This window comes from Myxocyprinus asiaticus, chromosome 35 (genome assembly GCF_019703515.2).
Source record: "Myxocyprinus asiaticus isolate MX2 ecotype Aquarium Trade chromosome 35, UBuf_Myxa_2, whole genome shotgun sequence".
Classification (NCBI taxonomy): Eukaryota; Metazoa; Chordata; class Actinopteri; order Cypriniformes; family Catostomidae; genus Myxocyprinus; species Myxocyprinus asiaticus.
In genome coordinates this window covers 8,958,673-8,985,750 of record NC_059378.1, presented here as the reverse complement: position 1 = coordinate 8,985,750, position 27,078 = coordinate 8,958,673, and the positions used below count along the sequence as shown (strand labels likewise).

The following is a 27,078-nucleotide window of genomic DNA, read 5'->3' as shown; positions in this document are numbered from 1 at the left end:
TCCCACAGTGTATGTCAATAAACAATCTTTGGAATTCATAATTTAAATGATTATACTTACTGTTTCAGTGTTCAAATTTCTCTAATAAGACCCTGAACGGACAGGCTGATGTTTCACTGGTAAGCAAGTTTTAATTTACACAAACACTCACAAAATGCAATATCTAAACGATGAAATGTTTTAAAGAAGAGCAAAACTAGAACATTTTAAGTCTACTACAGAATTTTCCATGACTTTAAATCACAATTTGAAATGATATTTCCAGATTTCCATAACCGTGGGAACCCTTTAGTGTATTTTTGTGTGTTTCTGTGTATTTGTCATGAAAAATCAATAGTAAAAAAAAGCTTTTTACAAAAACAGAAACCAATTCCACATGATTTTCCGTGAGACACATCCCGGGTGAAGTCGGTTAACCTTGTTCTCCACTGAACTGCTGATGAAGCACAACGAACTGTCGGACAGAGTCACAAGGAAATAAAATCTCATGAGCACTGAACTTCGCTCCTGTTTGATACCATATGCAAATGCTCCATAATATGTGGCTCTTTGCTAAATACAGACTAGGCTTAAATACTGAAAGCACACATTCTGGATTTTCATCAAAAAGCTACAGCAAAATAATTTTGTGTTTACTTAAGAGGGAAGGTTTCTTTCTTTGATTTTGAACTCAAATACTCAAGCTGGCACATGCTGCTTAAATGGAAGTTGAGTCATCTGGCAGGGCGATCAGGACTTCCGAGACACATCACTGTATTCAAACAAACTCAACCCTGTACGTGTCTCTGATATGATACGAAAATGTCCTTAGAAGGAGAAAAGGGCAAGATGGTTAAGAGGCCTTGTGGTTTTAAGTGAGTTATATCAGGAATACATAGTGACAGGTGGCTACACATGCTCCAACAACATGGAAAATTATTCTGGGCAAATGTGAACTAAAAAAAAAGAGGAGGAGGAGGAGGAGGAAGAAGAAGAAAGAATGGAGTGACTATTTGCACCAGGTGTAAATGGCAACAAAAAGCTGCTAAAGGTGTTAAGTGGTGTTAGATGCAATTTGCACCTCTAATTAAATACTAACATACCATATAGGGGCACCACTGCAGCGTGTTTGTGTTTATTTAGAGTCCCAGACACCCTTCACCAACCCCTACCCCTAAACCTAACCCTTACCTAAAATAAATTAACTATGGATTTACTGCATAGTATCACCCTGGTATTTTGTAGTAAAATCATAGTAACCACAAAATTAAACATGGTTACGATACTAACACTATATTACTGCAGTAACTCCATGGTGATTTGCATTAAAACTATGGCTTCCACCAAAAAACATGGTTACTGCAATATTACTATAGTAAAATCATGGTAAGTTTTACCCAGATCAAAGCTTTCTCTCAAGTACTTAAACTTCACCGTGACCAATCAACCTTTATATTCATTTTTATATATTATTGATAGTAGTATTAAAGGTAATATTAAGAGTCGATATAGAAAACAGGATGCAAAAAAGTGGGACAAAAGGTGAAATAGAACCCGGGTCATCTGCATGAAAAAGGTACATCCACTCCGTCGTTACACCCCATGCCACTAGGGGCGCAGTTTGTCTACAATTTGTCTGTTTCTACCAGACTATTGGAGTGCAAATGGCTACTGTGTGACAGGTGCTATTTACACTTAGTGTAAATGACAAATATAGTCATCTATTGCTATTTTGCACTTAGTGCAAATAACCTTTGCCAAAAAAGAATGATTCAATGATTCTGTTCAATGTTACGGGTCACAAATTCACAGGGCTTATGGTAAGTAGTAAAAAAAACAATGACTGTGGAAGAATGCTGCATTGCAATTATGTGTGGGAAACACTCTTGCACAAGGAGTGAAATTGCTGGGTTTCGAAAGATAGCAATCATATGAACTCCTACAAGGACAGTAAAACAGAGATGCAGAGCAGGAAACTGGACATAAGAGTAGATATACCCGCTGAAAAGATCAGCTTATGAATTTCCATCCTGGTCCACATGGACTAATTGTTGCAGATTTGTGGTGGTCTGGAGCTGGTCTAGCTGGTGGACCAGCAGAATTCAGCTAGTAAAGCTGGTCGACCAGCATGTTCATTCTGGTAAAGCTGGTTGACAAAGATAGTCTTATAAATAGCATCCCATACTGGTGACCACCAACCAAAAACACAACATACTGTTTACTGGTGAGCATTGTTCTCCTTTATAAAGATTTGCATAGAATGATCCTAAATGTGAATGCACGATAACTTCTCAAATGTTCCTATAAATGATAAAATAAAAATAAAAACTGGTACACATGAAAAATTGTCCCTAAATGCATTTCACTTTACAAATAGCAAATCATCTTAAAATCATACATATGCCACCTACAACATGCCCACGAGTATGGTTAGACATAATGCAATTACAGCTCATGAGCAAGTTATTCATTCATTATGTAAAGTTGGCAAGCTCCTCTAAGAAAGCAAGTGCAGACATGCTAGGCGCATTTCCATTTCTTACTATTTTCCTGTATTCAATTCATTAAACTAATAAGTGATTCATTTTCATTATCAATAATAAATTCATTAATAGGCTACAATTACTTAACATTACGTCAGTTTCAGTCTATTAAATCCCAATATGTTCCTCACCTTTAAATGAATAGTTTGCCCAAAACTTTAAATTCTGCCATCATTTAGTCACCCTCATGTTATTCCAAACCTGTATGACTTTCTGCCTTCCGAGGAACACAAAATGAGACTTAAACCAGAATGACAGCCTTAGTCACATTCATTTTTATTGCATACATTTTCAATACAATGAAGGTGAATGGATGGTGACTGAGGTTGTCAGTCCCAAACATTCTGCCTAACATCTCCAAGGCAGAAGGAAAGAGAGTCAAAGAGGTAAGAAACAACATCAGGGTGAGTAAATGATGACAGTTTTAATTTTTAGGCAAACTATCCTTTTAACATTGGATCAATTCCATTGAATTTTGGATCTGATCGTGCATGTGTCTTATAAATAAGGCCCCTGATATGCTGGTCTTGCAACAGGGTATATTGAAAGAAAGAAAGAAAGAACGCAAGAGCTTGACCTACCAGGCCAACTAGCATTTCTGCCGCCTCTCTGCGCCCAAGAGAGCCGTGCTCCACTCGCTCAGTAGAGGAGCTATGAGCGCTGGACGACCTCATGGTAGGTAGACTGAGAGAACGAGGGTCCTTCACACATCGCTCCACCCTCAGCTCCTCTCCTGGTCGAGCTACACACACACACACACACACTATTGGCATGAATGCTTGAGTGGTTATGTCACATCTATTCTCTTTTAAACATTTCTGATAAATTCTCCTTTCTTAATTCGATTTAGTTTCAAAACTGAATAAATAGTTGATAAATACAAATGTCGATAAATAGTTAAACAATTAATCTACAGAAACATTCAACGCTGTATATTAGCCTCTGAATTACTAGCATTACTTGTTCGGAAAGCTGTATACTCTCAAAATACAACTCAGACTGAGGCTATATAGCGCTACGATTTTCATTTAGTAATTTAGGGTGAAGGGTGTTGCAATAAAAACAAGAAACTGAAGGAAGAACCGAAATTTAGTTATTTTTTTTAGAGTGCCAATGAATGTACGACAACCTATTTATAGTAAAATGTCCAATGCCTTTTCCTTCACTGTTTCTAGCTAGAGCAGAAAAAGCAAAGGTGCTATATCCGTTTATACAGTATCTACAGCCGCGCCTCTACATTAGGGGCAAGAGGGGTGGCGCTGTTTTAAGAAATAATATATTTTCCGCAACTTAAGTGTTTTATGTCCATTATACAAGAAAAAAGTATATATTCTTTTGAGAAATTCTATTATTAAGGTATGTTGCATAAAAGCCATTTAATCATTCTCATTTGCTGTGCGTGGGGCTAGCCTTTCATCCTCAATGTTAATGAACGGAGATCTGGAGAACGTCATGCGCATATGCAATGAGCATTCAACGATGGCCTGAGGGGCTAGTTCACCTTTGCCCCTGAGCCAATCAAAAGCTTTGATCATATTTACGTCAGCTGCTGACATGAGCATCAGAAGTTACCGCTCTTGGCTGCAGACCTGCGTAGTGAACTTCATTGGTAAGTTTTAAAAGCTAATTTTTTGCACTTATTAAATGCATGCATAATTGGCTGAAATGATGCTCTGCTTTTTTGGGTTTTCTTTTTGTTATTATGCAGTTTGCGCTTTATTATCATACATTAACACACTGAAGTATTGATTGATGTATGCAGTCATGAAATCAGATACCCTCAACTCAAAATCTAAACACAAAAGAGACACACAACACCATGTGTAAACGATGATGGTGCCTGTTAATACGCATCTAATACGCCTATTAATACCAGGGAATAAACAGGGCACATGCACAGCAGGAATATGAGGGACAAAGAGTGAAGTCAAAACTGATGCACAAGGTTAAAATGTTTTTCTTTTTTCTTTTTCATCTGTCAAAATGACAGACAGAATTTGGAATTATTCATCAATGTTTCAAAGATCGGTCAAATAATTGATTGTTAAGTGATTGATTGTGCCCCACACTAAATAATGACCCTGAGATGCCACTGAGTATGGATAAAATAAGTGGAAGATATCTCATGTTCTAATAATTATGTTAAACTAAGTTGATAATTTTATGCCAAATTTGATTAACAGACCAAATATTGATTATTGGAGTTCAAACTATAACACGTGGAAGACTGTAGCTCATTACCTCGTACTCTGAGGTAGTGGCCACCAAAGCGGTAGGCTTCAAATCCCAGTGAAAGTGGGGTGTTGGACTGATCTAGAAACAGGTTGACACGTGATAGCTCAATTCCTTTTCTCTCAAACACGGCTCCCAGGACTTCTCTGAAACACAAAGCAGCTAACTGGTTATTAATGCACTTTTATACGTTTAATGGATGGTTTAAATTTTTTGTTTGGTTGAGAACGTCCACAAATGCTTGTTTCTAAACACAACCGATTTGGGGTTCCCAGAAGACCACAAAAACCACCTTAAAGTTTTCTTCTTCACAGCTGGGACAATCTCCATGCTGACGTCAATATTTAGGTCAAACTTCAGAGTGAAGCACTCCTTGCTGGGGTCCTACAAGAGTAACAAATACTATCACCTTATGTTTTAAAGCAAACAGGTTACAGCAAATCTTTCAAGCCAAATGCATGACAATACATCCGTTAACTCAAATGCAGACTATGGGTATGTTCCAAAAATGAGCTGCCTCCAGAGGCAACATTTTAAGGCATCATTGGCATGCGCTCCTGACGAGAAGGCTGCCACAAAAGGTTGGTATCTTAATTATGCTTCCTCCTAAATATCTCATTTTGGCCAAGTTCCAAGGAAGCATTATATGTATCCTTCCCCGGGTAGGCAATCCCACAATCTGGTACAGATTTCAAATAAAATGACAAAAATTGCAGTCGATAACAATCTCTTGGATTATATTTTTAAAGTAATCTAATCTGATTGCTTTTGGAATACTTCTGACCTACTTCTTGTTTATTTTTAGTAACGTCAGATGGATTTGAGTAGGATAAACTTGAATCATTTTGACATAATGCTGTGAAAATATAAAGTAAAAAAGAAAACTTAATTAATGGATCAAAATATGAGAATTGTTATTGTTGTGTGTATGGTTTACTTGCTATTTTTGTCTGTTTCTGAGTGAAATAAAAAAGGCACTTAAAAATCATCAGTGTGTGGTAACAGATCAGACCAATTATATTTGTGAACCAATGTCATGCGATCAAAGAAATGGAATCACTGCGCTCTACCAGTTCAGGGTGCGTAGATCCACAAAAAATGTTTAACAGTCTCAAAAACAAGATGATCCGCACTCCTTTTTCTCAACTTCTTTATATTTTATTAATATCTCACAGCAGAGGAGAACACTGACGTTTCGGCCTCATGGCCTTCTTCAGTGTGTAATTTTGTTATACAACTGCACAAAGTTTTTAAATGAAGTCTGATGGTTTCCCTGGTGTGGGCATTAACTTCTAATCACAGGTAATTGAAGCACTCAACAAACATGATTCTCTCATTAATTACTTAACAAGTTTGTTAATTAGACAGGACATCTTAGTGCATGTGTGAAGTGATCCAATATGTCAAGCAACTAGTGCCTTTCATAGGTCCATATCACCACCTATAATCACATAAAGAGTTCACCAGATATGACTAAGTACACATTAATACAATCATATAAGATGTAAACATACAATCCATTTTATCACAGTATATGAGCCACAATATAATCATGACCACATCGTCAACACATATTTGACAAAAATAAATGGCGATCTGACACATCAAGCAACAAATGCCATTCATAAATCCATATCACCACCTGTAGTCACGTGAAAAATTTTATCAATAGCAAAGTGAAATACAAAATAACAGTACAACAGCGATCACGAAAAAAGCCTCAGAAGTCTAAAAAAAACTAATTTTTCATTGTAATTATGGCTGGTGGCTAGTGTCAGGTTTGTTTGTGCTGTAGGCTTATTTAGAATGAAAAATTTACAATATTTAAAAGGACGAATTAGAGGGATCAATAAATTATTAATAATTTACTGCCATTGCCTGATTAAAACTGTATGTAATCATGTAATCCATAAAAAGTAAGTAATCAGATTATGAGCATTTTAAAATGTATTTAATCTAATTACAAGTACTTGCTTTTTGTAATTTGATTACATAATCCATATTACAAGTAATCCCCTACAACCCAGCACTTAATGTGTGTGTGCTATGTATATTTATGCTCATTAGATTATTGCATCGTTCCTTGCCCATCACCTGTATGTAAATCAGTTGCGAGTCGAGTCTCCGGTGCGCAGCGCATGAGGAGCACTATTAGAATGACTTGTGAAGTTGCAGGCTATGAAAAGCGTTAAAAATCAATTTCTTATGAGGCTCCAATTTAGTTAGGATGCTGCCATAGTAGACAGCTGCCTATGTAGGCAGAAGACAGAGAGGCAGCTCACTAGTTTTGGAACAGACACTATGATTAATTCCTCACAAAAAGACATGGGTCAATACCTCTAACTCAGAGGTCTTATACACGTGTCTCTCCATCAAAAATAAATCATTGGACAGGCACAAACAGAAACGCAGAGTTAACAAAAATCAGAAAACAAATTATTTTCTTACATCTGTGTGTCGCCGTCTGGTCTTCTTCTTTACCTGTCTCATTCCTCCACTCTTGCGATCCCTGAGAAACAAAACCAAGACAAGAATTGCTTGAATCAAAAGGTACAGTACATTTACACATTTGGCAGATGCTTTTTATCCAAAGTGATTTACTATAACACTTATTACAGGGACAATCCCCCTGGAGCAACCTGGAGTTAAGTGCCTTGCTCAAGGACACAATGGTGATGGCTGTGGGGATTGAATCAGCAACCATCTGATGACCAGTTATGTGCTTTAGCCCACTACACAACCACCATGGGGCAAATTCAATAAACATTTGCGCCACTTTTGCACACGGTAAAAATGTCAGTCTTATTCACAATTACAAATTGCATGCAGCACAACTTTTTACCATTAACCGGTTTGCATAATTTCCCTTAGTGAATAAAATTTTTACGACGCAATCAGCGAGTGCAATTCATTCTTAGTGAATATCTCCCCATATCCTTAATGAGCAAATGTCAGACTATGTCGTAAGCTAAAGCTAATCAGTCTTTCAAATTCAATTAATTTCTTAATTCACAATGTTTCAGACAGCTGGCCAAAACACAGTTTGTACCAATTCACTTACACAGTTTGTACCAATTCACTTACAAGGGTGCCAACTTGTTCAAGCAAGAGCTTGTTCAGATTTATACTCTGTTTTATTCCATATCCTAAAGCAGTTTGGTGGTTAAAAGCAACAGACTGTCACATCCCAGATGTTCTCCTGCAGATGACGCCACTGGAAAGTACACAGACTTCCTCTGTCATTATAACAGACATTAGCAAATCCCAAATGTGTACCCTGTAAGAAAGCGAGACAAAGAGACCCAAGACCAGAGGAACAGTTCAAAGGATTTATTAACAATAAATTGTAACTTCAACTGGGCTGGTGAAGAGTGGAGAACCCGGCACCGGCTGCAGTAAGCAGGAGATAGGTGTTTGTTGATGTGTGCGCGCCGTGGCCATGCAGTGAGCAGATCCGTGAGGAATCCTCCGTGAAGAGTGTGTTTGTAGGCGAGAACATGTGTCGTGGTAGTCAGTTGCAGATCCGTGAGGAATCCTCTGTTGAAAAGCGCTGTGAATAAGCGTACAGCAGACTGGAAGGTAACCACACTCCCGACACGCAGGCAGAGATGAGGAATCCTCCGTTGAAAAGTAGCGAGTGCAGAGAATAAGCGTACAGCAAACTGGAAGGTAACCACACTCCCGATGCGTGGGCAGAGACGGGCAACCAAACAGATACATGAGACAGGACCAACTAGGCAGAGAGCGCGAGGTAAGTTACTTCACACCAAACAGCTTTCTATAATGATAACACACAACAAACTACAACAAACTGCATTCATTCAACAGTCCAGCAAAGACACTGACACAGAGTGAGGTTAAAGTAAGCAGGCAACAAACAAGGGACAGGTGCCGCCCGCCAGCTGAAAGTTGGCATGATCAGCGTTCCAATGGAAAAAATCAGGGTACCCATGGAAATGCTGATTCCGAGTGCCAGCGGCACCTGAAACACTTGAGGGAGAAAATGTCAACACAATTGGAACAAAACAAACAGTACATGGAGCATGAGTGTCCAGATCCAGACACCGACAGAAACCGAACCAGACAGGAAGTCAGCATCCAGACACCATGCCCTGGACACGAACAAGACCGACCGAAGAGGTAACTCACACACCCAAACCATGCGCTCACACAAAGAACGTACATGAAACACAAGACAGAACATGGGACGATGATGTCATGGCCCCGTCAGACCAAAACCCAGCCTGACAGATTGACAGGACCGTGACATTACCGAAGAGCACACGGCGGTGACTTATAACCAGACCCGTGCTCACACAAAGACAGCACACGAAACACAGACATGGGATGATGATGTCATGGTCCCGTCAGAAAAAATCCAACCTGACAGAGTGACAGGACCATGACATTACCCCCCCACCAAAGTGATGCCTCCTAGCGTCCCAAAAGGGGAACATCAAACAAAACACTAAGACAGACAAAATGAGCACTAACAAAGAACAGAAAACACAACAGAAAGGGAGGGAAGGGAGGGACACTAGGGATTTGGTGGGCTCTGGGGGCCTGGGAGGCAGCCTCAGGGCACAGGCATCTGCCACTGGACAGGAGATAACGGACTGGGTGGTGGACCCTGGACAGGGTTCAGGAGGGAGTGGCTCAGTGGGCGGAGCACTGGCTGCTGCAACTGGGGAGCGGCCTCCATGTTCGTGGGCACTGACAGAGACTGGGGAACGGCCTCCATGGTCGTGAGGACCGACATGGACTGGGGAACAGCCTCCGTGGCTGTGAGCACAAGCAGTGACAGGGGAACAACCTCCGTGGTCGTGGGCACTGGCAGGGGAACGACCTCCTTGGTCATGAGCACAGGCAGTGACAGGGGAACAGCCTCCTTGGCTGTGAAGACCGAAATGGACTGGGGAACAGCCTCCATGGCTGTGAAGACCGACATGGACTGGGGAACAGCCTCCGTGGCTGTGAGCACAGGCAGTGACAGGGGAACGACCTCCATGGCCGTGGCCACTGACACTGGCAGGGGAACGGCCTCTGTGGCTGTGGACATTGTCAGCGACTGAAGAGCAGTCACCTGGCTCCTCCTCCGCCTCCTCCGGGCGGTGATAGGTTCGTCTAACCATAGGAACTTGCCACTTGGAAGCCATGTCAATGTTCATAAAGTTCTATTCAGCTCCGGAATCCATCAATGTGGGAACAGTGTGACAGGCTGATCCACACTGCAACAGGGCTGGATTGAACACTCGGCAGAGCTCCGTGGCAAATGCTAGGAATTAAGTACAACAGGGACATCCGTTGTCCCACATGGCAGTTCCCCAATCAATGGCCCTTCCGGTGAGGACCGTGATGACATATGCCACCTTCATTGTCTCCGAAGGGAAAGCAGAGGAGAGGGCTACAATGAGAAGTACGAGGAACATTGTGCAAGGAAGGTGTAACAAGAGTCCACCTCACCTGAGAACAGGACTGGAGGATTGGGTCAGGGCTTGGAGCATCCAGAGACGTGGGGAATCGCCGGAGCTAGCAAGGGTGCTTTCTGGGTGAGTCCAGCATCGGGAGACTGGTGGGATGTTAGATGACTAAGGTGAGCTCAGCAAGCTGTGATGCCATCACCTCCAGAGCCTGGTTATTAGCGGAGATTTGATCCTGCTGACATCCCAGTAAAGCCCCCTGCTGAGACAGGGTGGAGCGAAGAGTAGATTGCTCCACTGGGTCCATACTGGCTGTATTGTTCTGTCAGAAAGTGAGACAAAGAGACCCAAGAGCAGAGGAACAGTTCAAAGGATTTATTAACAATAAATTGTAACTTCAACTGGGCTGGCGAAGAGTGGAGAACCAGGCACCAACTGCAGAAAGCAGGAGATAGTCCGTGAGGAATCCTCCGTGAAGAGTGTGTTCGTAGGCGAGTGTATGCATCGTGGTAGTCAGGAGCAGATCTGTGAGGAATCCTCTGTTGAAGAGTTGTGGATGCAGAAAACAAGCGCACAGCAGACTGGAAGGTAACCACACACCCGACACGCAGAGATGAGGAATCCTCTGTTGAAAAGTCGTGAGTACTGAGAATAAGCGTACAGCAAACTGGAAGGTAACTGTACACACTCCCTACATTCGGGCAGATATGAGCAACCAAACAGATACACGAGACAGGACCAACTAGGCAGAAAGTAAGTTACTTCACACCAAACAGCTTTCTATAATGATAACACACAACAAACTACATTAATTCAACAATCCAGCAAAGACACTGACACAAAGTGGGGTTAAAATAAGCGGGCAACAAACAAGGGACAGGTACCGCCCGCCAGCTGAAAGTTGGCATGATCAGCGTTCCCATGGAAGCAATCAGGGTTCCCATGGAAACACTGATTCCGCATGCCAGCGGCACCTGAAACACATGAGGGAGAAAATGTCACACTATTGGAACAAAACAAACAGAACATGGAGCATGAATGTCTGGATCCTGACACCAACCAAAACCAAACCAGACAGAAAGTCAGGATCCAGACACCATGCTCCAAACATGAACAAGAACGTCCGAAGAGCGCACGGCAGTAACTCACACACCCGGACCCGTGCACTCAACACAAAGACAGGACACGAAACACAGACATGGGATGATGATGTCACGGTCCCTTCAGACAAAAACCTAACCTGACAGAGTGACAGGACCGTGACATATCCATAATGAATGGAAGAATGTAGGGGTAAATGTAAAAAAAAAACTGACCCTAGGTCAGAGCACCCCTCCTCTCCGTCCACCACGTCAGAGGGGGGACCGGTGCGAGGTGGACAGGAACGAGTGGACACGTTCCGGGCCAGGATGGAACCTGTGGAGGAGAGGAAGTGAGGCAACACTTACATTCTGCCAGAAGCTGGTAATAGTAAATAAACACCACACATTCAGTGCTGAGTGTCACCCTTTCCTCAAGGATGGCTGAATTTGAAATTAGCATTTAAATTAATTGTATTTGTACACTTTTTGGTTGTCAAATTTGTTAAGGTGTCCATAGTTAATGTGATGAACTACACTTATTGAGTGAACTTAAGGGGAACTGATTTCATACATGCACTAAAAATCACCTTGACACCTGTTAGTAAAAGAAATTAAAAAAATGGCAGTTAGTTTGGTATATACTGTATTTAGTTTGCCGATGCCACGTAATTACAGATTTTATCTATGCAATGACAATCATACATTTTGAAGTGCGACTTAAGTGTCCAATACTTTGTAGTGACAGTGTGCAACTGCATTACAATTGTTTGACTGAATACCAGCAATTTTGTCAGAGAACAGAAAGAGATAATAATTGGGGCTTATTAACCTTGTGGCTGAAGGTCAAATCGTGGGTGCCTGTCAAACATCATGCCATCACGGGTGACAGGGTGGCAGTTTGAGTCACATGACTCGCAGAGGTGAAGTGGACTGCCGTCTCTAAGATCCTGACACGAGGGGTGGTGACAAACCTGGAGAATAATTTATAAACAAATTGTAAAATTGAAAATGCATTGCTGTGTAAAATCCATTTGCTGCATCAACAGCAAGAGCCGGTTGTACCGGTAGTTCAAATGGTAGCGCATGGCACTAGCACCTAGTCATGGGTTAGATTCCCAGGGAAAGCACAAAGTAATAAAACAAATACCTTGAATGCACTGCAAGTCACTTTGGATAAAGGTAAATTTGCTAAATGCATAAATGTAAACTGAAATCCAACTGTTTGCATCAATCAGTTTTCTTCATGTAACATTGCTATGCAATTATATGCAAGGCCAGCAGCAGAAGGCAAAAGTTTGGAAAGAGAGAAAAAGGGATTAAGGCCTCCTACTTGCGTGCTTCCTGCTATTGTTCTCTTGATATGCTGTACAACTGAAGCAGCTAACTCTCAGACAGAGCACCATGAAAGTGAGCCGCAATATGAAAGGTTAAAAAGTAAGATTCCATCAAAGTACTGTTGACAAAGATTAAAAGAATGTTCATGGGACACAATCATGACAAAAAAGTGAGATAATCAGAGACTTGATTTAGAACTCAGTCTACAAGGAGGAGAAATATATCAAGCCCAGGATCTGTTTCGCTCAAAATATCTCCTCCACTCACACACAAGCACACATACACAATTACAAGCCAAAACCTCTCAACGTGCCAAAATAAATGCATCTCCTGGATGCCAATAGAGTGATGAAGTGGCAGAACCTCAAGAAGTAAGTAAGACAATGGGGAAACAAGCAAACGAAAAATTTTTAGAAAAGCAACAGTAAAATGGTCAGATTTCATAGAGATTATATAATCACAAATTGAAAAATAATCACAATAATTGAAAATGTGAAGACTTAACTTCGTGATCGATTATATAATTTTCCCAATATAGCTTCCAGCTGTCTGAAAAGTGAAAAGAACAAAGCCAGACTGTTGCTCATAAGATATATTTCAAGATAAATAAGTCCAAGAGAAACTAATGCAAAGTCAAACTGTTAGTTTATCCTACTTGGAATATATTTTATTCTATTTTCCATTTGTCTTGTTACTTGAAATGCATTTGCAATGAGTTACTGTAAGGACAAACTCATTTCAAATCCAGGAGATACAATGCAATTGGTTCCTTTCTTCGAAATGAATGCATACAGTTTTGAGATGAAGTCAAGAAGACTAAAACAAACCTGGCAGCCATTGTTACTCAATAAGGGATATAAAATTGTTTTAGGTATGAGTCCAAAACCAGGTGGAATGGGGTGAGGAAAAGTAACCCAGCTTGGCCTCCTATCAACAGCCATGTGAATATATTTCTATAGGGCCATACATACGTATCTGTGTAAAATGGAATGTTTTGTTCATTTAATCAAAAGGAGTTCTATTTTGGTCTGTTCTCACCTAAAACCAATTAGATCACTTCAGAAGACATGGATTAAACAACTGGAGTCTTATGGATTACTTGAATGCTGCCTTTATGTGCTTTTGGAGCTTCAAAGTTTTGGACCTCATTCACTTAGATATTCTTCTAAAAACGTCTGAGATGACATGAGGATGAGTAAATGATGAGAATTTTCATTTTTGGGTGAACTATTCAGACCTTTAACCTCTCATCCATATTCAATCTAACCACATAAATATCTGTGAACACTAATTAGTGGTTGACCAATACATGTTTTTCAGTGTCGGAAGCTAATATGTAGAGAACAGGCAGAACAATGGCCAACATATTGTCATAATTCATATTATATAAAAACTTAAAATTTAATTAAAAGTAAATGAGACCTGCATTTGAAATTAAATGAAAATTTTCCAAAATATTTACCAAAAATTCACTCAAATCACAAACACCAACATCTTACATTAGAATGTTTTGTCTTAGCTATTTGCAATCATTAGCTGCAAGGGTTAACAAGGCCTTGTGAGAGCAAAATGGCTCTCTAATTTTGCCCCACATGACCTCCAAAAGAGTATGTAGAGCGACATTAATAACTGCAGCTTGTGATTGCCTTGTGGCATCACTTAAAATGGGTCTAAAGAAAAAAAGTCCATCATTGTTCTCTCCTCGCTGTTATAAGGACCTCACCAGAACTCAAACAATCTCACACCAGTGCACACCCACATTTAAAGGTCATTTTAGAGCATTTACCCAAGAAACATGATTAAAAGGGCCATAGTGTGCAATATCTACCAAGTACTATAGATTGTAGTAGCAAAGTGCAAAGCAAACTCTAACTCTGAACAAAAAAAAACATTGAAGGAATGCAGCTATACTTTATGGTAAAATTTAAAGGGATAATACACCCAAAATTACTTTCTTTAATGCAGAACACAAAATGAGATGTGCAGAATGAAAGTTCAGTCACCACTCACTTTCATTGTATGGAAAAAAGATGCAATGAAAGTAAACTGTGACTGAGACTAACATACTGCCAAATGTCTCCTTTTGTGTTCCACAGATTAAATAAGGTCATACGGGTTTAAAACAACATGAAGGGAATAAGAAATTTAGCAAATTAGCATTTTTGGTGAACTTTCCCTTTAAAAGAACTACAGAAAGAGGAGTTAGTGTGAGAGGAGAGAGAGACAGAGAGAGAGAGAGAGCGCGAGAGAGCGCTAAACCTATCATCAGCTTGGCTATGCCTCGTTTCTCTGAGAACTTTCAGACATCTGTGGAGAAAAGCGCACCACTTCACATAGCTCAGAGACTTTTCAATAACAATCATAAAACCACCATAGCTCCCGCCCTGCAATAATACATTCAAGACACACACCTGATGCTGGTATCACACGCATATGTGTGCCCGTCTCTCTTCCCACTGAAGTGTCGACTTCTCTCTGGTCCACGCTAGAATGGCAAAGAACAGTGTAGCGTCCCGGGACAACACCAGCCTTCGACCGTGCAATACTCCCCCCTTTCTTGCTCTCCCTCTCTCCCCTCTTTCACTTCCCCTGCTTCCTTCCTCTCTTACTAGCTGCTTCTGAATGCTGACCTGGCTCAGAGTCTGTCTGTGTATCTGGTTAAGGTGATTCAGACAGACAGCAGCTGTGTGTACAGACTTCCAGGTTGAAAAGAAGGTTTAATGAGTATCAGAGCTGTGGTTTTCCTGCCACACCCAGATCCCACTGATTTTGCTGTGAGCAAAACCAACCTTAAAAAAGGATTTCCATCACTTAAAATCTCTTGTCGCTTTCTTTTGCTCCCTGTACTATTTTTAAATTGTGTAATTTAACATACAGTATATAGTGACTAAACACGTAAACCCTAGTATTTAGACAAATTTACGCATGAAAAATAGCGATAGACTGTATATATACTGTATATGTTTACTGTATCAGCTAGTGCTGTTAATCGATTAAAATTTGTAATAGAAAATAACCGCATCATTTTTTGTAGTTAATCGCGATTAATCGCAGATTTTGGAAATGCTACAATTTATTCCTGTCAAAATGCATTTATTATATATCTTAGGAAAGAAAACAAACAATACGTTTCAGTATAATGCTTTATTAACATTTTCCAAACAAAACTTTCCACAGTATAAGATAAAAATGCACTAAAATAGTACCAATTCAAGTAACATTAATCCTTTCCCAAAGGCTAAAGGCCAATTCACACTTCCCCAACAATGCCAACAAAAGCCAACAAACAAGTTTGTTCGGATTATTGTGTTTACCCTGTTGGCATTTGTTGGCATTCGTTGGCATCTGTTTTCACAGATTCAGCATGTTCATTTGGCGTTTGTCAGGTCTTGGAAAGTCTGGTATGATTTTCCAACTTACTCCAACCGACTCTGACGTAATGTGACTTCAGCGCGAACCATTGCCATGACAATGAGGTAAGTATCCCTGTCAGCTCATAGAAAATAAATATGCGCAGCTGCAGCTGTATTGATAGATCAGGAGAAACGCAGTCATTCACGATTAATAACATTTATAATGTTATTATAACAACTTTATAATAACATTACATTCAAAATAACTTGTTCAAGCATTCTGTTCCCTTCTAAATAAAAATGCAAAAAGGTCTGCACTCTAAAAATAATTTATTAGATTCAAGCAGGAGATAAAAAAAAAATAGTTCAAATATTTCGGCTGTCTGCCTTATAAATAAAAGAAAACATAATGATATGGGTTCAGCAGTTTGTGTGGATGACACTCCTGAGGAAATATGTACAAATAGGCAAGACACAGTGTCCGGGTCTCAGACAGAGATTCATAGATTTGTGCTGTATGGGTAGAATATAGTATCAAAATTATTCACAAATGCGTAAACACTGTGTAATTTATTATTAAAGGAATGTGCAGCTATTTGTACAAATAGAGACATGTTTGTGAATATAAATGTTCCCTTTTGTACAAATAAATCACATTTTGTGTATGTAACCAAATGGAGATGTTCCAAATAAAACACAAAATTGTCTTGTGAAATATCGAATGTGCATTTGTGGATCAAGTGACATGCGTGCATTCATTGACATCTTTTTGTGTGTTTTCTGTTCCATCCATTTGCATTTTGAGACTTCCTTTCAGCTGGTTTTGCCTTGCACAATCCACATGTAACTTTGTGTAATAGAAGCAACTACCACTAGATGGCGGTCTCATTTTACAGATGTACAATCAGGCGGGGCGTGGTTTATTCACAAGGGGTCGGTTGCACCAGCTATACATAAGTTACAACTTAGCCTAGTTGTGGCATAAATGGGCACTAAGTCACAGTTTTGCACAGTTGCACAAAAGCACTGCAGCTGTGTCCATATTTTTGTGATGCAGAGACCTGAGAAGCTGAGGCATGCACTGTGTACACGCGCGTCATAAACAGGGCTCTCATCCAATAACGTGAGACCACACCTTTTAATGCAAAAGTATATTATTCCTCCTCCTGTGTTTGACTTGTTTTGGAGTCGTCCTGCATTCTGTTTGTTCATCTATCTCCATGTTTGTTTGTTCGTCTCTCTCACTAACAGTCTCACCTTCAGCCAAGTGGAGCATTGCATGCATAAATATTTGCATATCACGATATAGACGATATAGAAACATTTCTACCAATCGACACTTTATTCCGTCACCATGATATATATCGCCATTCCTCCCAGCCCTATTGGATACCGCAATATTAAGAACTGTACTCATGCTTTGTCTACACAAACAGATATTTCCCAATGTATAGACAGGAATTTCAGTCTAGAAACTTATTTAAGTTTGAAGTAGCAGGCTTTAAAGGCCCAAACATACTCTATGCAAGTACGTGAACGCAGACACACCTTGCTACGCAAATTCGATTTCACGCATCATTGCGTTGTGAAATGTGTCAGCAATCAATTCATAACACAACACAGGTATGCACTGCATTCTCAGTTTTGCCGCAAGGGGCGCTAGAGCAGATTTTCTTCTTTCAATTAACAACTGTCATGGTGAACTCGGGCAGCAATTTGAGTTAAATCTTCTAGAAAAATATATATGACTTTTTGTCCATTCAAACGAACTTGTGTCTCTACCCACTCCTCAACTATTGACTCACCACTACATCCGAGCTACATCTTAAAACATAGGCAGCTGACTACTTAATGGCTTAACTGACAGCTGTTTTAAATGAATGGAACTCTTAAGGAAACTGGTCTCCGAACAGTTTGAAAAGCACCTTATTTTCATCCTGCCTCCGTATACAGCCTCCGAAGGCAGCATTTTCCTGGTTTCGTACACAGCACCGGTTTTGTGGTCACACCTAAAAAATCTATTGCCCTCTTGTGGTCTGAGGTTTGTAAATGCCAGAGCAACGGAAGAGCGCACGTAATGTATGTACCATGGGACCACGCGTTGGCCATGCTTTGGCCAAGCGCTCGCGTCTGCGTACTTGCGTGAAGTATGTTTTAGCCTTAACGCTGTCCTGGAACAAAGACCAGGTGTTGTAATCCTATTAACTAGAAAGCTACTGACATGTAACACAAATGTAGTCACCAGGACTTACACTCTAAAATGGGCTTTTTTCACCTTTTACAATGTAACAGGACATTATCCTTGGTTGTATATGACAAAAATTGACTGATCTCAGATGCTGTTTGATTGAAGAGGCGCTTGTAAACCACACCCCGCCTGATTGTACAGCTGTAAAATGCTTTTATTACACAAAGTTATGTGGGGATCATGCAAGGCAAAACCAGCGGAAAGAAAGTCTCAAAATTTAAATGAATGTAGCAGAAAACACACAAAATGTCACTTGATCCACAAATGCACATTCGATACATCCCAAGACCATTTTATGCTTCATTTGGAACATCTTCATTTGGTTACATAGATAAACTGTGATTTATTTGTACAAAAGGGAACATCTATATTCATAAATATGTCTCTATTTGTACAAATAGCTGAACATTCATTAAATAATAAATTACACAGACACAAGTATAAAAACATTTGTATAAGGCTAATAACACGCATTTGAGAAGTTTTCCCAAATTGATGAGAAGATGTAACCACACTTATGGATGAATCTAGGACTTATTCATTGGTAGTTGTTTGTGTGTGGGACAGCCATAGTGAAAACAGCTAAACAAAAATCTCAAAATTCAAATAAATAAGACAGAATATACACACACACACACACACACACACACACACACACACAACAAAACATGTCAATGAATGCACGTGTGTCATTTGATCCACAAATGCACGTTCAATGCTTCACAAGGCCATTTTGTGTTTAATTTGGAACATCTTCATTTGGTTAGACACGCAATGTGAATTGGCCTTAAGTGGGATGTTGACTAATTAAAATAATTAGTCTACTTAGGTTGCATATTCATTGCAATGGGCATTAAATCTCTTAAACTCTCATCCTCCAGAATATTTATCTGCCGGTGGACTGTGGCTATCCGCTTTTCTACAGCAACCGTAAAGCTACATTTAGTGTCAGAGTGTCAACACCAGCTTTGAACTCCACATGAGTAGCGATTGCAAACACAAACGTCTCATTCTGCGTTTTGGTGATAGTTAAAGGTGCACTCAGTAATTTTTTCCTCATTAAAAAATGTTAACTCCTAAAGACATGAATTGTAATTTTGAAATATATGTAGGAAACCATGACCACTCACATTAAAATGAAGACTCCAGTCATATCAGTGACCTAATAAAAGCTGTTTTATTCATCATGGAGAGGGTCTGCACATGGGGGCTGCCATGCTAGAATCACACGACTAGCCAAATAGTAATCGCTTAATCTCAGTAACCGTCCTGTTATTTGACACTTTCACTCAATGATTAAAATAATCATGGCTGACTGTGAATACTATATTTCTACAATGGCATCTGAAACTGAAAACTATTGATTTTAAGTGATGCTGCATCCAAGCCGCTAGGTGTCAGTGTAAGTCCAAGATAATTAAAATGTGCCTTACATTGTTTTGTTTTTTTTTCATCAAATAGCGCTAAGAGGTCCTTTCTCCATCATTTTATCACTGACAGGGAAGCGCTGGTATGTGTGTTGTAATGTTTGCGTCAGTGTAATGACTCCGAGCGGACACATTACAAAGTTTTTGCTTTCCCAACAAGTGCTTATGCTGGTTTAAGCAGTGTCAATGGATAATGCGTTAATCGTGATTAAGAAAAATTAATGCGTTAAACTTTTTAAATTATTAATTGCATGCATTAATGCATTAATTTTGACAGCTCTAATATCAATTAATCAAGTGATCTCAACATGCCAGCCATCATGTGGCGACCTGCTTCATGTAGAATTTAAGCATTTTGCATGAGTAGGCCTATCATTGCACACTATAACCACTGGTTACAGTGACAATAGTTGATGTTTATTGTTACTTCCTGTCATCACCACTGGTACACTAAATTGCAGTTAAACCTCCAAATACATATTTAGTGTAGAGCAGAACTGACTTTATATTTACCAGATAATTGTATTTAATTATCAAAAATTAACTAAGGAACCATATCATATAATATCATATGTTTCATTCTTATGGGCCTAAAAATATATTATTATTATTATTATTATTATTATTATTATTATTATATTGTTTTTATTAATATCACAATAAGCTCAAAATGATAAAATAAAGGTCATAAATAAAGTTATAAATAGCCATTAATGACCTCAGTAAAAACAAATCTATAAAAAAATTAAACAAACCAGCAAAGGATGTGACAGGTCATGTAAAAAATGCCCCAGGGAGGCCATTATCTCAGAAAACTAGAGGGACAGCGGTGTCAACATGAAGGATGTTTCCAACAGTTAGGCGTCATTCTTGTATTCATTTCCTGTTTTTACCGAACTCTGAATCCACAACAACTTCCTGTATCTATATATTAGGGCATTCCATTATGAATACTGGGATGCATTAGAGGACTACAAGTGTGTGAGATCATTGTTTGTCCCTCAGTGAAAGATGGGAAACACTTAAACATTTGAAAAATATCCTACATCAATCAGGGTGTCTAATTGTACTTTTAAAGGTGAGTAATTACATTTAAAGGAATATTCCATGTTCAATACAAGTTAAGCTCAATCGACAGCATTTGAGACATAATGTTGATTACGAAAAAAATTTATTTAGACTCGTCCCTCCTTTTCCTAAAAAAAAAAAAACTAAACAAAAAAAAAAAAAAACACCTGGGTTACAGACAGGGTTGGGGAGTAACGAAATACATGTAACGGGATTACGTATTTAAAATACAAAATATAAGTAACTGTATTCCACTACAGTTACAATTTAAATCATTGGTATTTAGAATACAGTTACATTCAAAAAGTATTTTGATTACTGAAGAGATTACTTTGTATTTTATTGTCATTTGTTTCATTTAATATTTAGTCCTTTCAGATGGAAAACATTTATACATATAAATGATGCAATCCAAAGTGCATTTGAACAGCGGTAAAACATTTTCTTATATGTGTTACATTCATACGAGCAGACAGAGAAGTAAGTTTGAAGTAAGATTGGATCAGAAGAAATAGAAATAAACCTTGTGTGAATTGTCAGCTTTACGCTAAACTAAAATGCTATTTCTAGCCATTTTACATGCACATGTTATCAGACACGATCATATTTTTTATCAAGAAAATTCACGTTGGATCATAATTTCTTTTTTCTAATAAGACCTTTCATATTAGGGCAAAAATCATATTCTTGATAAGAATTTTTGTATTGTTTTCCTGTAAAAATATCTAAAAATCCTTAAAACAAGATCAATTTGATTGATCTTGTTTTAGAAACAACACTGCATAAGATATTTAGGTTTTTCAGAGAATGTATTTTTAACATGTGTATTTTGTCTTACTGTACTGACAGAGTTTTTATAGTCAAAACAAGTGAAAAATCTACCAGTGTTGAAGAAGTAATCCAAAGTATTTAGAATACATTACTGACCTTGAGTAATCTAACGGAATACGTTACAAATTACAGTTTACATTATATATTCTGTAATCTGTAGTGGAATACATTTCAAAGGTAAACCTACCAACCCTGGTTACAAATAAGTCAATGGGGCCAGTCCATAAACTTTAAAGTACTCACTCTTTCAAAAGTACAGCCACAAGATGTAACAACATGTGTGTTAACATGATTTTAATGCAATAAAATTGCTTACTAACCTTTTCTGTGTAAAGTTATATCCAATTTTACAACTTCGTTACCATGATGACATAACACTGTAACCCTAAACAACTTTAAACTCAAATAATTCACAAGAATTAGCAAAGGACTTAATGTAAGTGTTTTTATAAAATTATAAGCTTCACATTTCTGCCTTTAAACCCTCAAAAAACTTTCCCTATTTACTTCTATTGTAAGTGCCTCACAGTAACCTCGCTTTCTGCGTCAAAATTGTTTTTTTCAGCATTATGCCACAAATGCAGTCGACCGAGCTTTATTTGTATTGAATATTCCTTTAATATACAAAGGCAGAGTTAAGTAATCCATTTGTAGGTTGATTTCCCTGAAAAGTGTAACACTGTGGCTCTGTAGTGCATTGATCTGTTTGTTTATGCATTGTAACCAGCCCAACAAAGCAACACTGGCTCAACCAATGGCGTGCGTTCAGGGTGGGACTGTCTGTTTTGTAGACTAATGGAAGACGTGGGGAGTGTTCGGAAATCCTGTTTGAAAACAAATTGTCATTTTTGCTATTTAAATTTGGTGTCGCTAAAGGCACTTAAGGCACTTAAACATCTATTAACACTTTCAATATTTATGAGCTGTACAGTGTGTACAGTTGTGGCCAAAAATGTTGGCACCCTTGGTGAATATGAGCAAAGAAGGCTGTAAAAAATATGTCTTTATTGTTAATCTTTTTGATCTTTCATTCAAAATGTTCACAAAAATATATCATTTAATGGATTTAAACAATTGCAAACACAGCAAGTTTTATCAAGAAACAAATATTTTTGTCAAATATACACTGGCGGCCAAAGGTTTGGAATAATGTACAGATTTTGCACTTATGGAAAGAAATTGGTACTTTTATTCACCAAAGTGGCATTCAACTGATCACAATGTATAGTCAGGACATTAATAATGTGAAAAATTACTACAATTATTATTTTCAGAACTTCTTAAACTACTTCAAAGAGTTCTCATCAAAAAATCCTCCACGTGCAGCAATGACAGCTTAGCAGATCCTTGGCATTCTAGCTGTCAGTTTGTCCAGATACTCAGGTGACATTTCACCACACGCTTCCTGTAGCACTTGCCATAGATGTGGCTGTCTTGTCAGGCACTTCTTACACACCTTACAGTCTAGCTGATCCCACAAAAGCTCAATGGGGTTAAGATCCATAACACTCTTTTCAAATTATCTGTTGTCCAATGTCTGTGTTTCTTTGCCCACTCCAACCTTTTCTTTTTGTTTTTCTGTTTCAAAAGTGGCTTTTTCTTTGCAATTCTTCCCATAAAGTCTGCACCCCTGAGTCTTCTCTTTACTGTTGTACATGAAACTGGTGTTGAGCGGGTAGAATTCAATGAAGCTGTCAGCTGAGGACATATGAGACTCTGATGTACTTATCCTCTTGTTTAATTGTACATCTGGCCTTCAACATCTCTATCTGCACTTGTTAGAGCCAGTTGTCCTTTCTCTTTGAAGACTGTAGGGCACACCTTTGTATGAAATCTTCAGTTTTTTGGCAATTTCAAGCATTGTAAAGCCTTCATTCCTCAAAACAATGATTGACTGACAAGTTTCTAGAGAAAGCTGTTTCTTTTTTGCCATTTTTGAGCTAATATTGACCTTAAGACATGCCAGTCTATTGCATACTGTGGCATCTCAAAAACAAACACAAAGACAATGTTAAGCTTCATTTAACAAACCAAATAGCTTTTATCAGTGTTTTTATATAATGGCAAGTGATTTTCTAGTACCAAATTAGCAGTTGAGCATGATTACTCAAGGATAAGGTGTTGGAGTGATGGCTGATGGAAATGGGGCCTGTCTAGATCTGATCAAAAATAACTTTTTTCAAATAGTGATGGTGCTGTTTTTTTACATCAGCAATGTCCTCTCTATACTTTGTGATCAGTTGAATGCCACTTTGGTGAATTAAAGTACCAATTTCCTTCCGAAACAGCAAAATCTGTACATTATTCCAAACTTTTGACCGCCAGTGTACGTGTGGCACAATTATTGGCTCCCTTTTATTCAATACTTTGTGCAACCTCCCTTTGCCAAGATAACAGCTCTGAATTTTCTCCTATAATACCTAATGAGGTTGGAGAACACATGGCAAGGGATCTGAGACCATTACTCCATACAGAATCTTTCCAGATCCTTCAAATGCCGAGGTCAATGCTGGTGGACTCTCCTCTTCAGTTCACCCTACAGATTTTCTATAAGGGTTCAGGTCTGGGGAGTAGGATGATTGATTTTGTGGTCAGTGAACCATTTTTGTGTTGATTTTGTTGTGTGTTTTGGATCATTGTCCTGCTGGAAGATCCAACCAGGGCGCATTTTAAGGTTTCTGGCAGAGGCAGTCATGTTTTGATTTTTTATCTGTTGGTATTTGATATATATTGACATAAAAACAGCCCCACAACATTAAAGATTCACAACCATATTTAACCGTGGGCATGAGGTACTTTTCCGTATGGCCACCTCTCTGTGTGTCCCAAACCCATCTCTGGTGTTTGCTGCCAAAAAGCTCTATTTTTTTTTTACCTGACCATAGAAACCAGTCCTAATTGAAGTTCCAGTAGTGTCTGGCAAACTGAAGACGCTTGAGTTTGTTGTTGGATGAGAGCAGAGGCTTTTTTAAACCCTCCCAAACAACTTGTTGTGATGTAGGTGACGTCTGATTGTAGTTTTGGAGACTTTCTGACCCCAAGACCCAACTAATTTCTGCAGTTCTCCAGATGTGATCCTTGGAGAATTTTTGGCCACTTGAACCATCCTCCACACCGTGTATGGAGACAATATAGACACACGTCCTCTTCCAGGCCCATTCTTAACATCTCCAGTTGATTGGAACTTCTTAATTATTGCCCTGATGGTGGAAATGGGCTTTTTTAATGCTTAAGCTATTTTCTTATAGCCACTTCCAATTTTTTGAAGCTCGTTGATACCATGCTCTCATTAAAATGGATGACAACAAAGATTTGGCTTCACTTTGAAGCATGTCGTTACATGTACATATGCTTCAGGCAAGGGAGGTTCCAATATCTGATGCAGGGCTAAAAATTATTGTAACTTTACACCTCAGGGGTCATGCATTTCAAACTCTTTGTTCATCTACAGAGTCATAATTCCTGCCAGGTGACATCACAGTTCTCCTTTAAAGGAGTGAATGAACGAGCAAAGAGCTGTACTGTATTTGGCAATACAGGCCACTATTTGGCGAGACAGAGCAAACAAAAAAGAGAAGAAAAAGTGAATCAGTGATCTTCATGTTGATAGCTGTTAATGTGGTCAAATGTGGCAATGTAGGTTGTTGTCACACTTGTTTCGATTGCTTGGTTCGAACCGGAGTTCAATAAACAAGAAGGAAATTATACCACACAGAAAATCTGCTTTGATGAAAAAGAGTATATATGCTCACCTGAGACAAATTCTATGTATGTAATTCCTACAGAAACAATTCAGTTATTGCTTTCATTTCAAGAGTTAAAAATCTCTATTTTCACTTTCCATTAGGCTTTCTAACCACCACACAGGATGACATATTAATTAAAAAATTAATTCTTTGAGTAGTGTTGCTCTATCTGGTGGTAAACTGAGGTATTGAGTTTTGCTAATCCAAAGCATTCCATGAAAAACTGATTTATCAAACATTTTTCCTACATTTTGTCCTTAAAATATTTCAGGGAGCTCACTGAATTTTGATTCAGTGTGTCTCCTGAGACTGTTGTGCTACAGGTGTGAGCTTACTCAGTCTGTTCTCACACTCTGCGACACAGAGTGACAAAGGAGACAAAGCATAGATATGCTGTGCTTTAAATCTTGAAATAGAGTTTAAATAATCCCCTCAATCATGGTAACGACTGAGAAAAAGTTCAGAAACCTGATTCATGCATTTTCAAAATAGTGACACAAACAGAACAAGCATCTATTCACTTACATAAAAAAAAAAAAAACTATATTCAGTAATGAGCTATTTTTATGGTGTATGCAATTTCATGCTTGTGAGGTCTGAAAAACTATGTCTGAAAAATGACTTTTTACATTGCAATGGGATGCCAGGTTAACCCCAAGCCAACAGTTTAAATATACAGCACTAGAGCACTGAAAAGCAATTACCCTACTTTTCTCACTGAAATCAAATCTTGGAAGCCAAAATATTGGCAACGCTTTGACAGGGTGACAGTCTGGTGTTTTAGTTAAGAAAGTGTCTGAAACACTGCAATCATCATTATCTGCAAACCAATAATACTATGCCTTGCTCTAGGACTCCAGTGAAATGAGTAATGGATCGTATTAATCTTTCACAACACAAATTACAGTCGGCAATTAATGTCTGTGTTTATTACAGAACAGTCACTGTTTAGTCTCAGTGTGTGTGTAAGAGATGAAAATGGCCTGTCTGTTTAGCAATTTTTGGTCACACACACATACATTTCCATAGGCACACAAGCATCAAAATGCACACACAACCCAACACACATACATTTTGCATGCTTACTGTACAGATATGCACAAAAACACAAATGCAAACAAACGTTTGATTTTAAAATATTATAGCTCCTGTCTCGTGCTTTTTTTTTTTTTTTGGTATGGAATTGTACTGTAATGGATACAGTTTTCACACATACATATGCATGTTTAGGGGTAGGCAATATTTAAAAAAAAATGTATTTACACTGGCAGCCAAAAGTTTGGAAAAATGTACAGATTTTGCTGTTTTGGATGGAAATTGGTGCTTTAATTCACCAAAGTGGCATTCAGCTGATCACAAAGCATAGTCAGGACATTACTGATGTAAAAAAAAAACAGCACCATCACTATTTGAAAAAAGCCATTTTTGATCAAATCTAGACAGGCCCCATTTCCAGCAGCCATCATTCCAACACCTTATCCTTGAGTAATCATGCTAAATTGCTAATTTGGTACTAGAAAATCACTTGCCATTATATCAAACACTGCTGAAAGCTCTTTGGTTTGTTAAATGAAGCTTAACATTGTCTTTGTGTTTGTTTTGAGTTGCCACAGTATGCAATAGACTGGCATGTCTTAAGGTCAATATTAGCTCAAAAATGGCAAAAAAGAAACAGCTTTCTCTAGAAACTCATCAGTCAATCATTGTTTTGAGGAATGAAGGCAATAAAATGCTTGAAATTGCCAAAAAAAAAAAACTGAAGATTTCATACAAAGGTGTACACTACAGTCTTCAAAGACAAAGGACAACTGGCT

General features: G+C 38.6%; 1 protein-coding gene across 3 annotated transcripts in view; it reads right to left on the bottom strand.

Annotated features, from left to right (window-relative positions):
• The window catches only part of LOC127426362 (pleckstrin homology domain-containing family G member 5-like), a 77,468-nt gene that overhangs the window by 30,292 nt on the left and 20,098 nt on the right, over positions 1-27,078 (bottom strand). The window contains exons 1-7 of one of the 3 annotated variants that reach the window (XM_051673130.1): positions 15,003-15,135; positions 12,086-12,227; positions 11,491-11,590; positions 7,203-7,263; positions 5,047-5,138; positions 4,764-4,900; positions 3,104-3,285 (exon numbers count right to left, since the gene is read on the bottom strand). In XM_051673130.1, coding sequence (XP_051529090.1) covers positions 3,104-3,285; positions 4,764-4,900; positions 5,047-5,138; positions 7,203-7,263; positions 11,491-11,590; positions 12,086-12,128 — 615 coding nt within the window. In that variant the 5' untranslated portion in view covers positions 12,129-12,227; positions 15,003-15,135. Of the gene's footprint in view, positions 1-3,103; positions 3,286-4,763; positions 4,901-5,046; positions 5,139-7,202; positions 7,264-11,490; positions 11,591-12,085; positions 12,228-15,002; positions 15,136-27,078 lie in introns of those variants that run through there. The other 2 variants (XM_051673129.1, XM_051673127.1) reach the window with 2 other exon arrangements.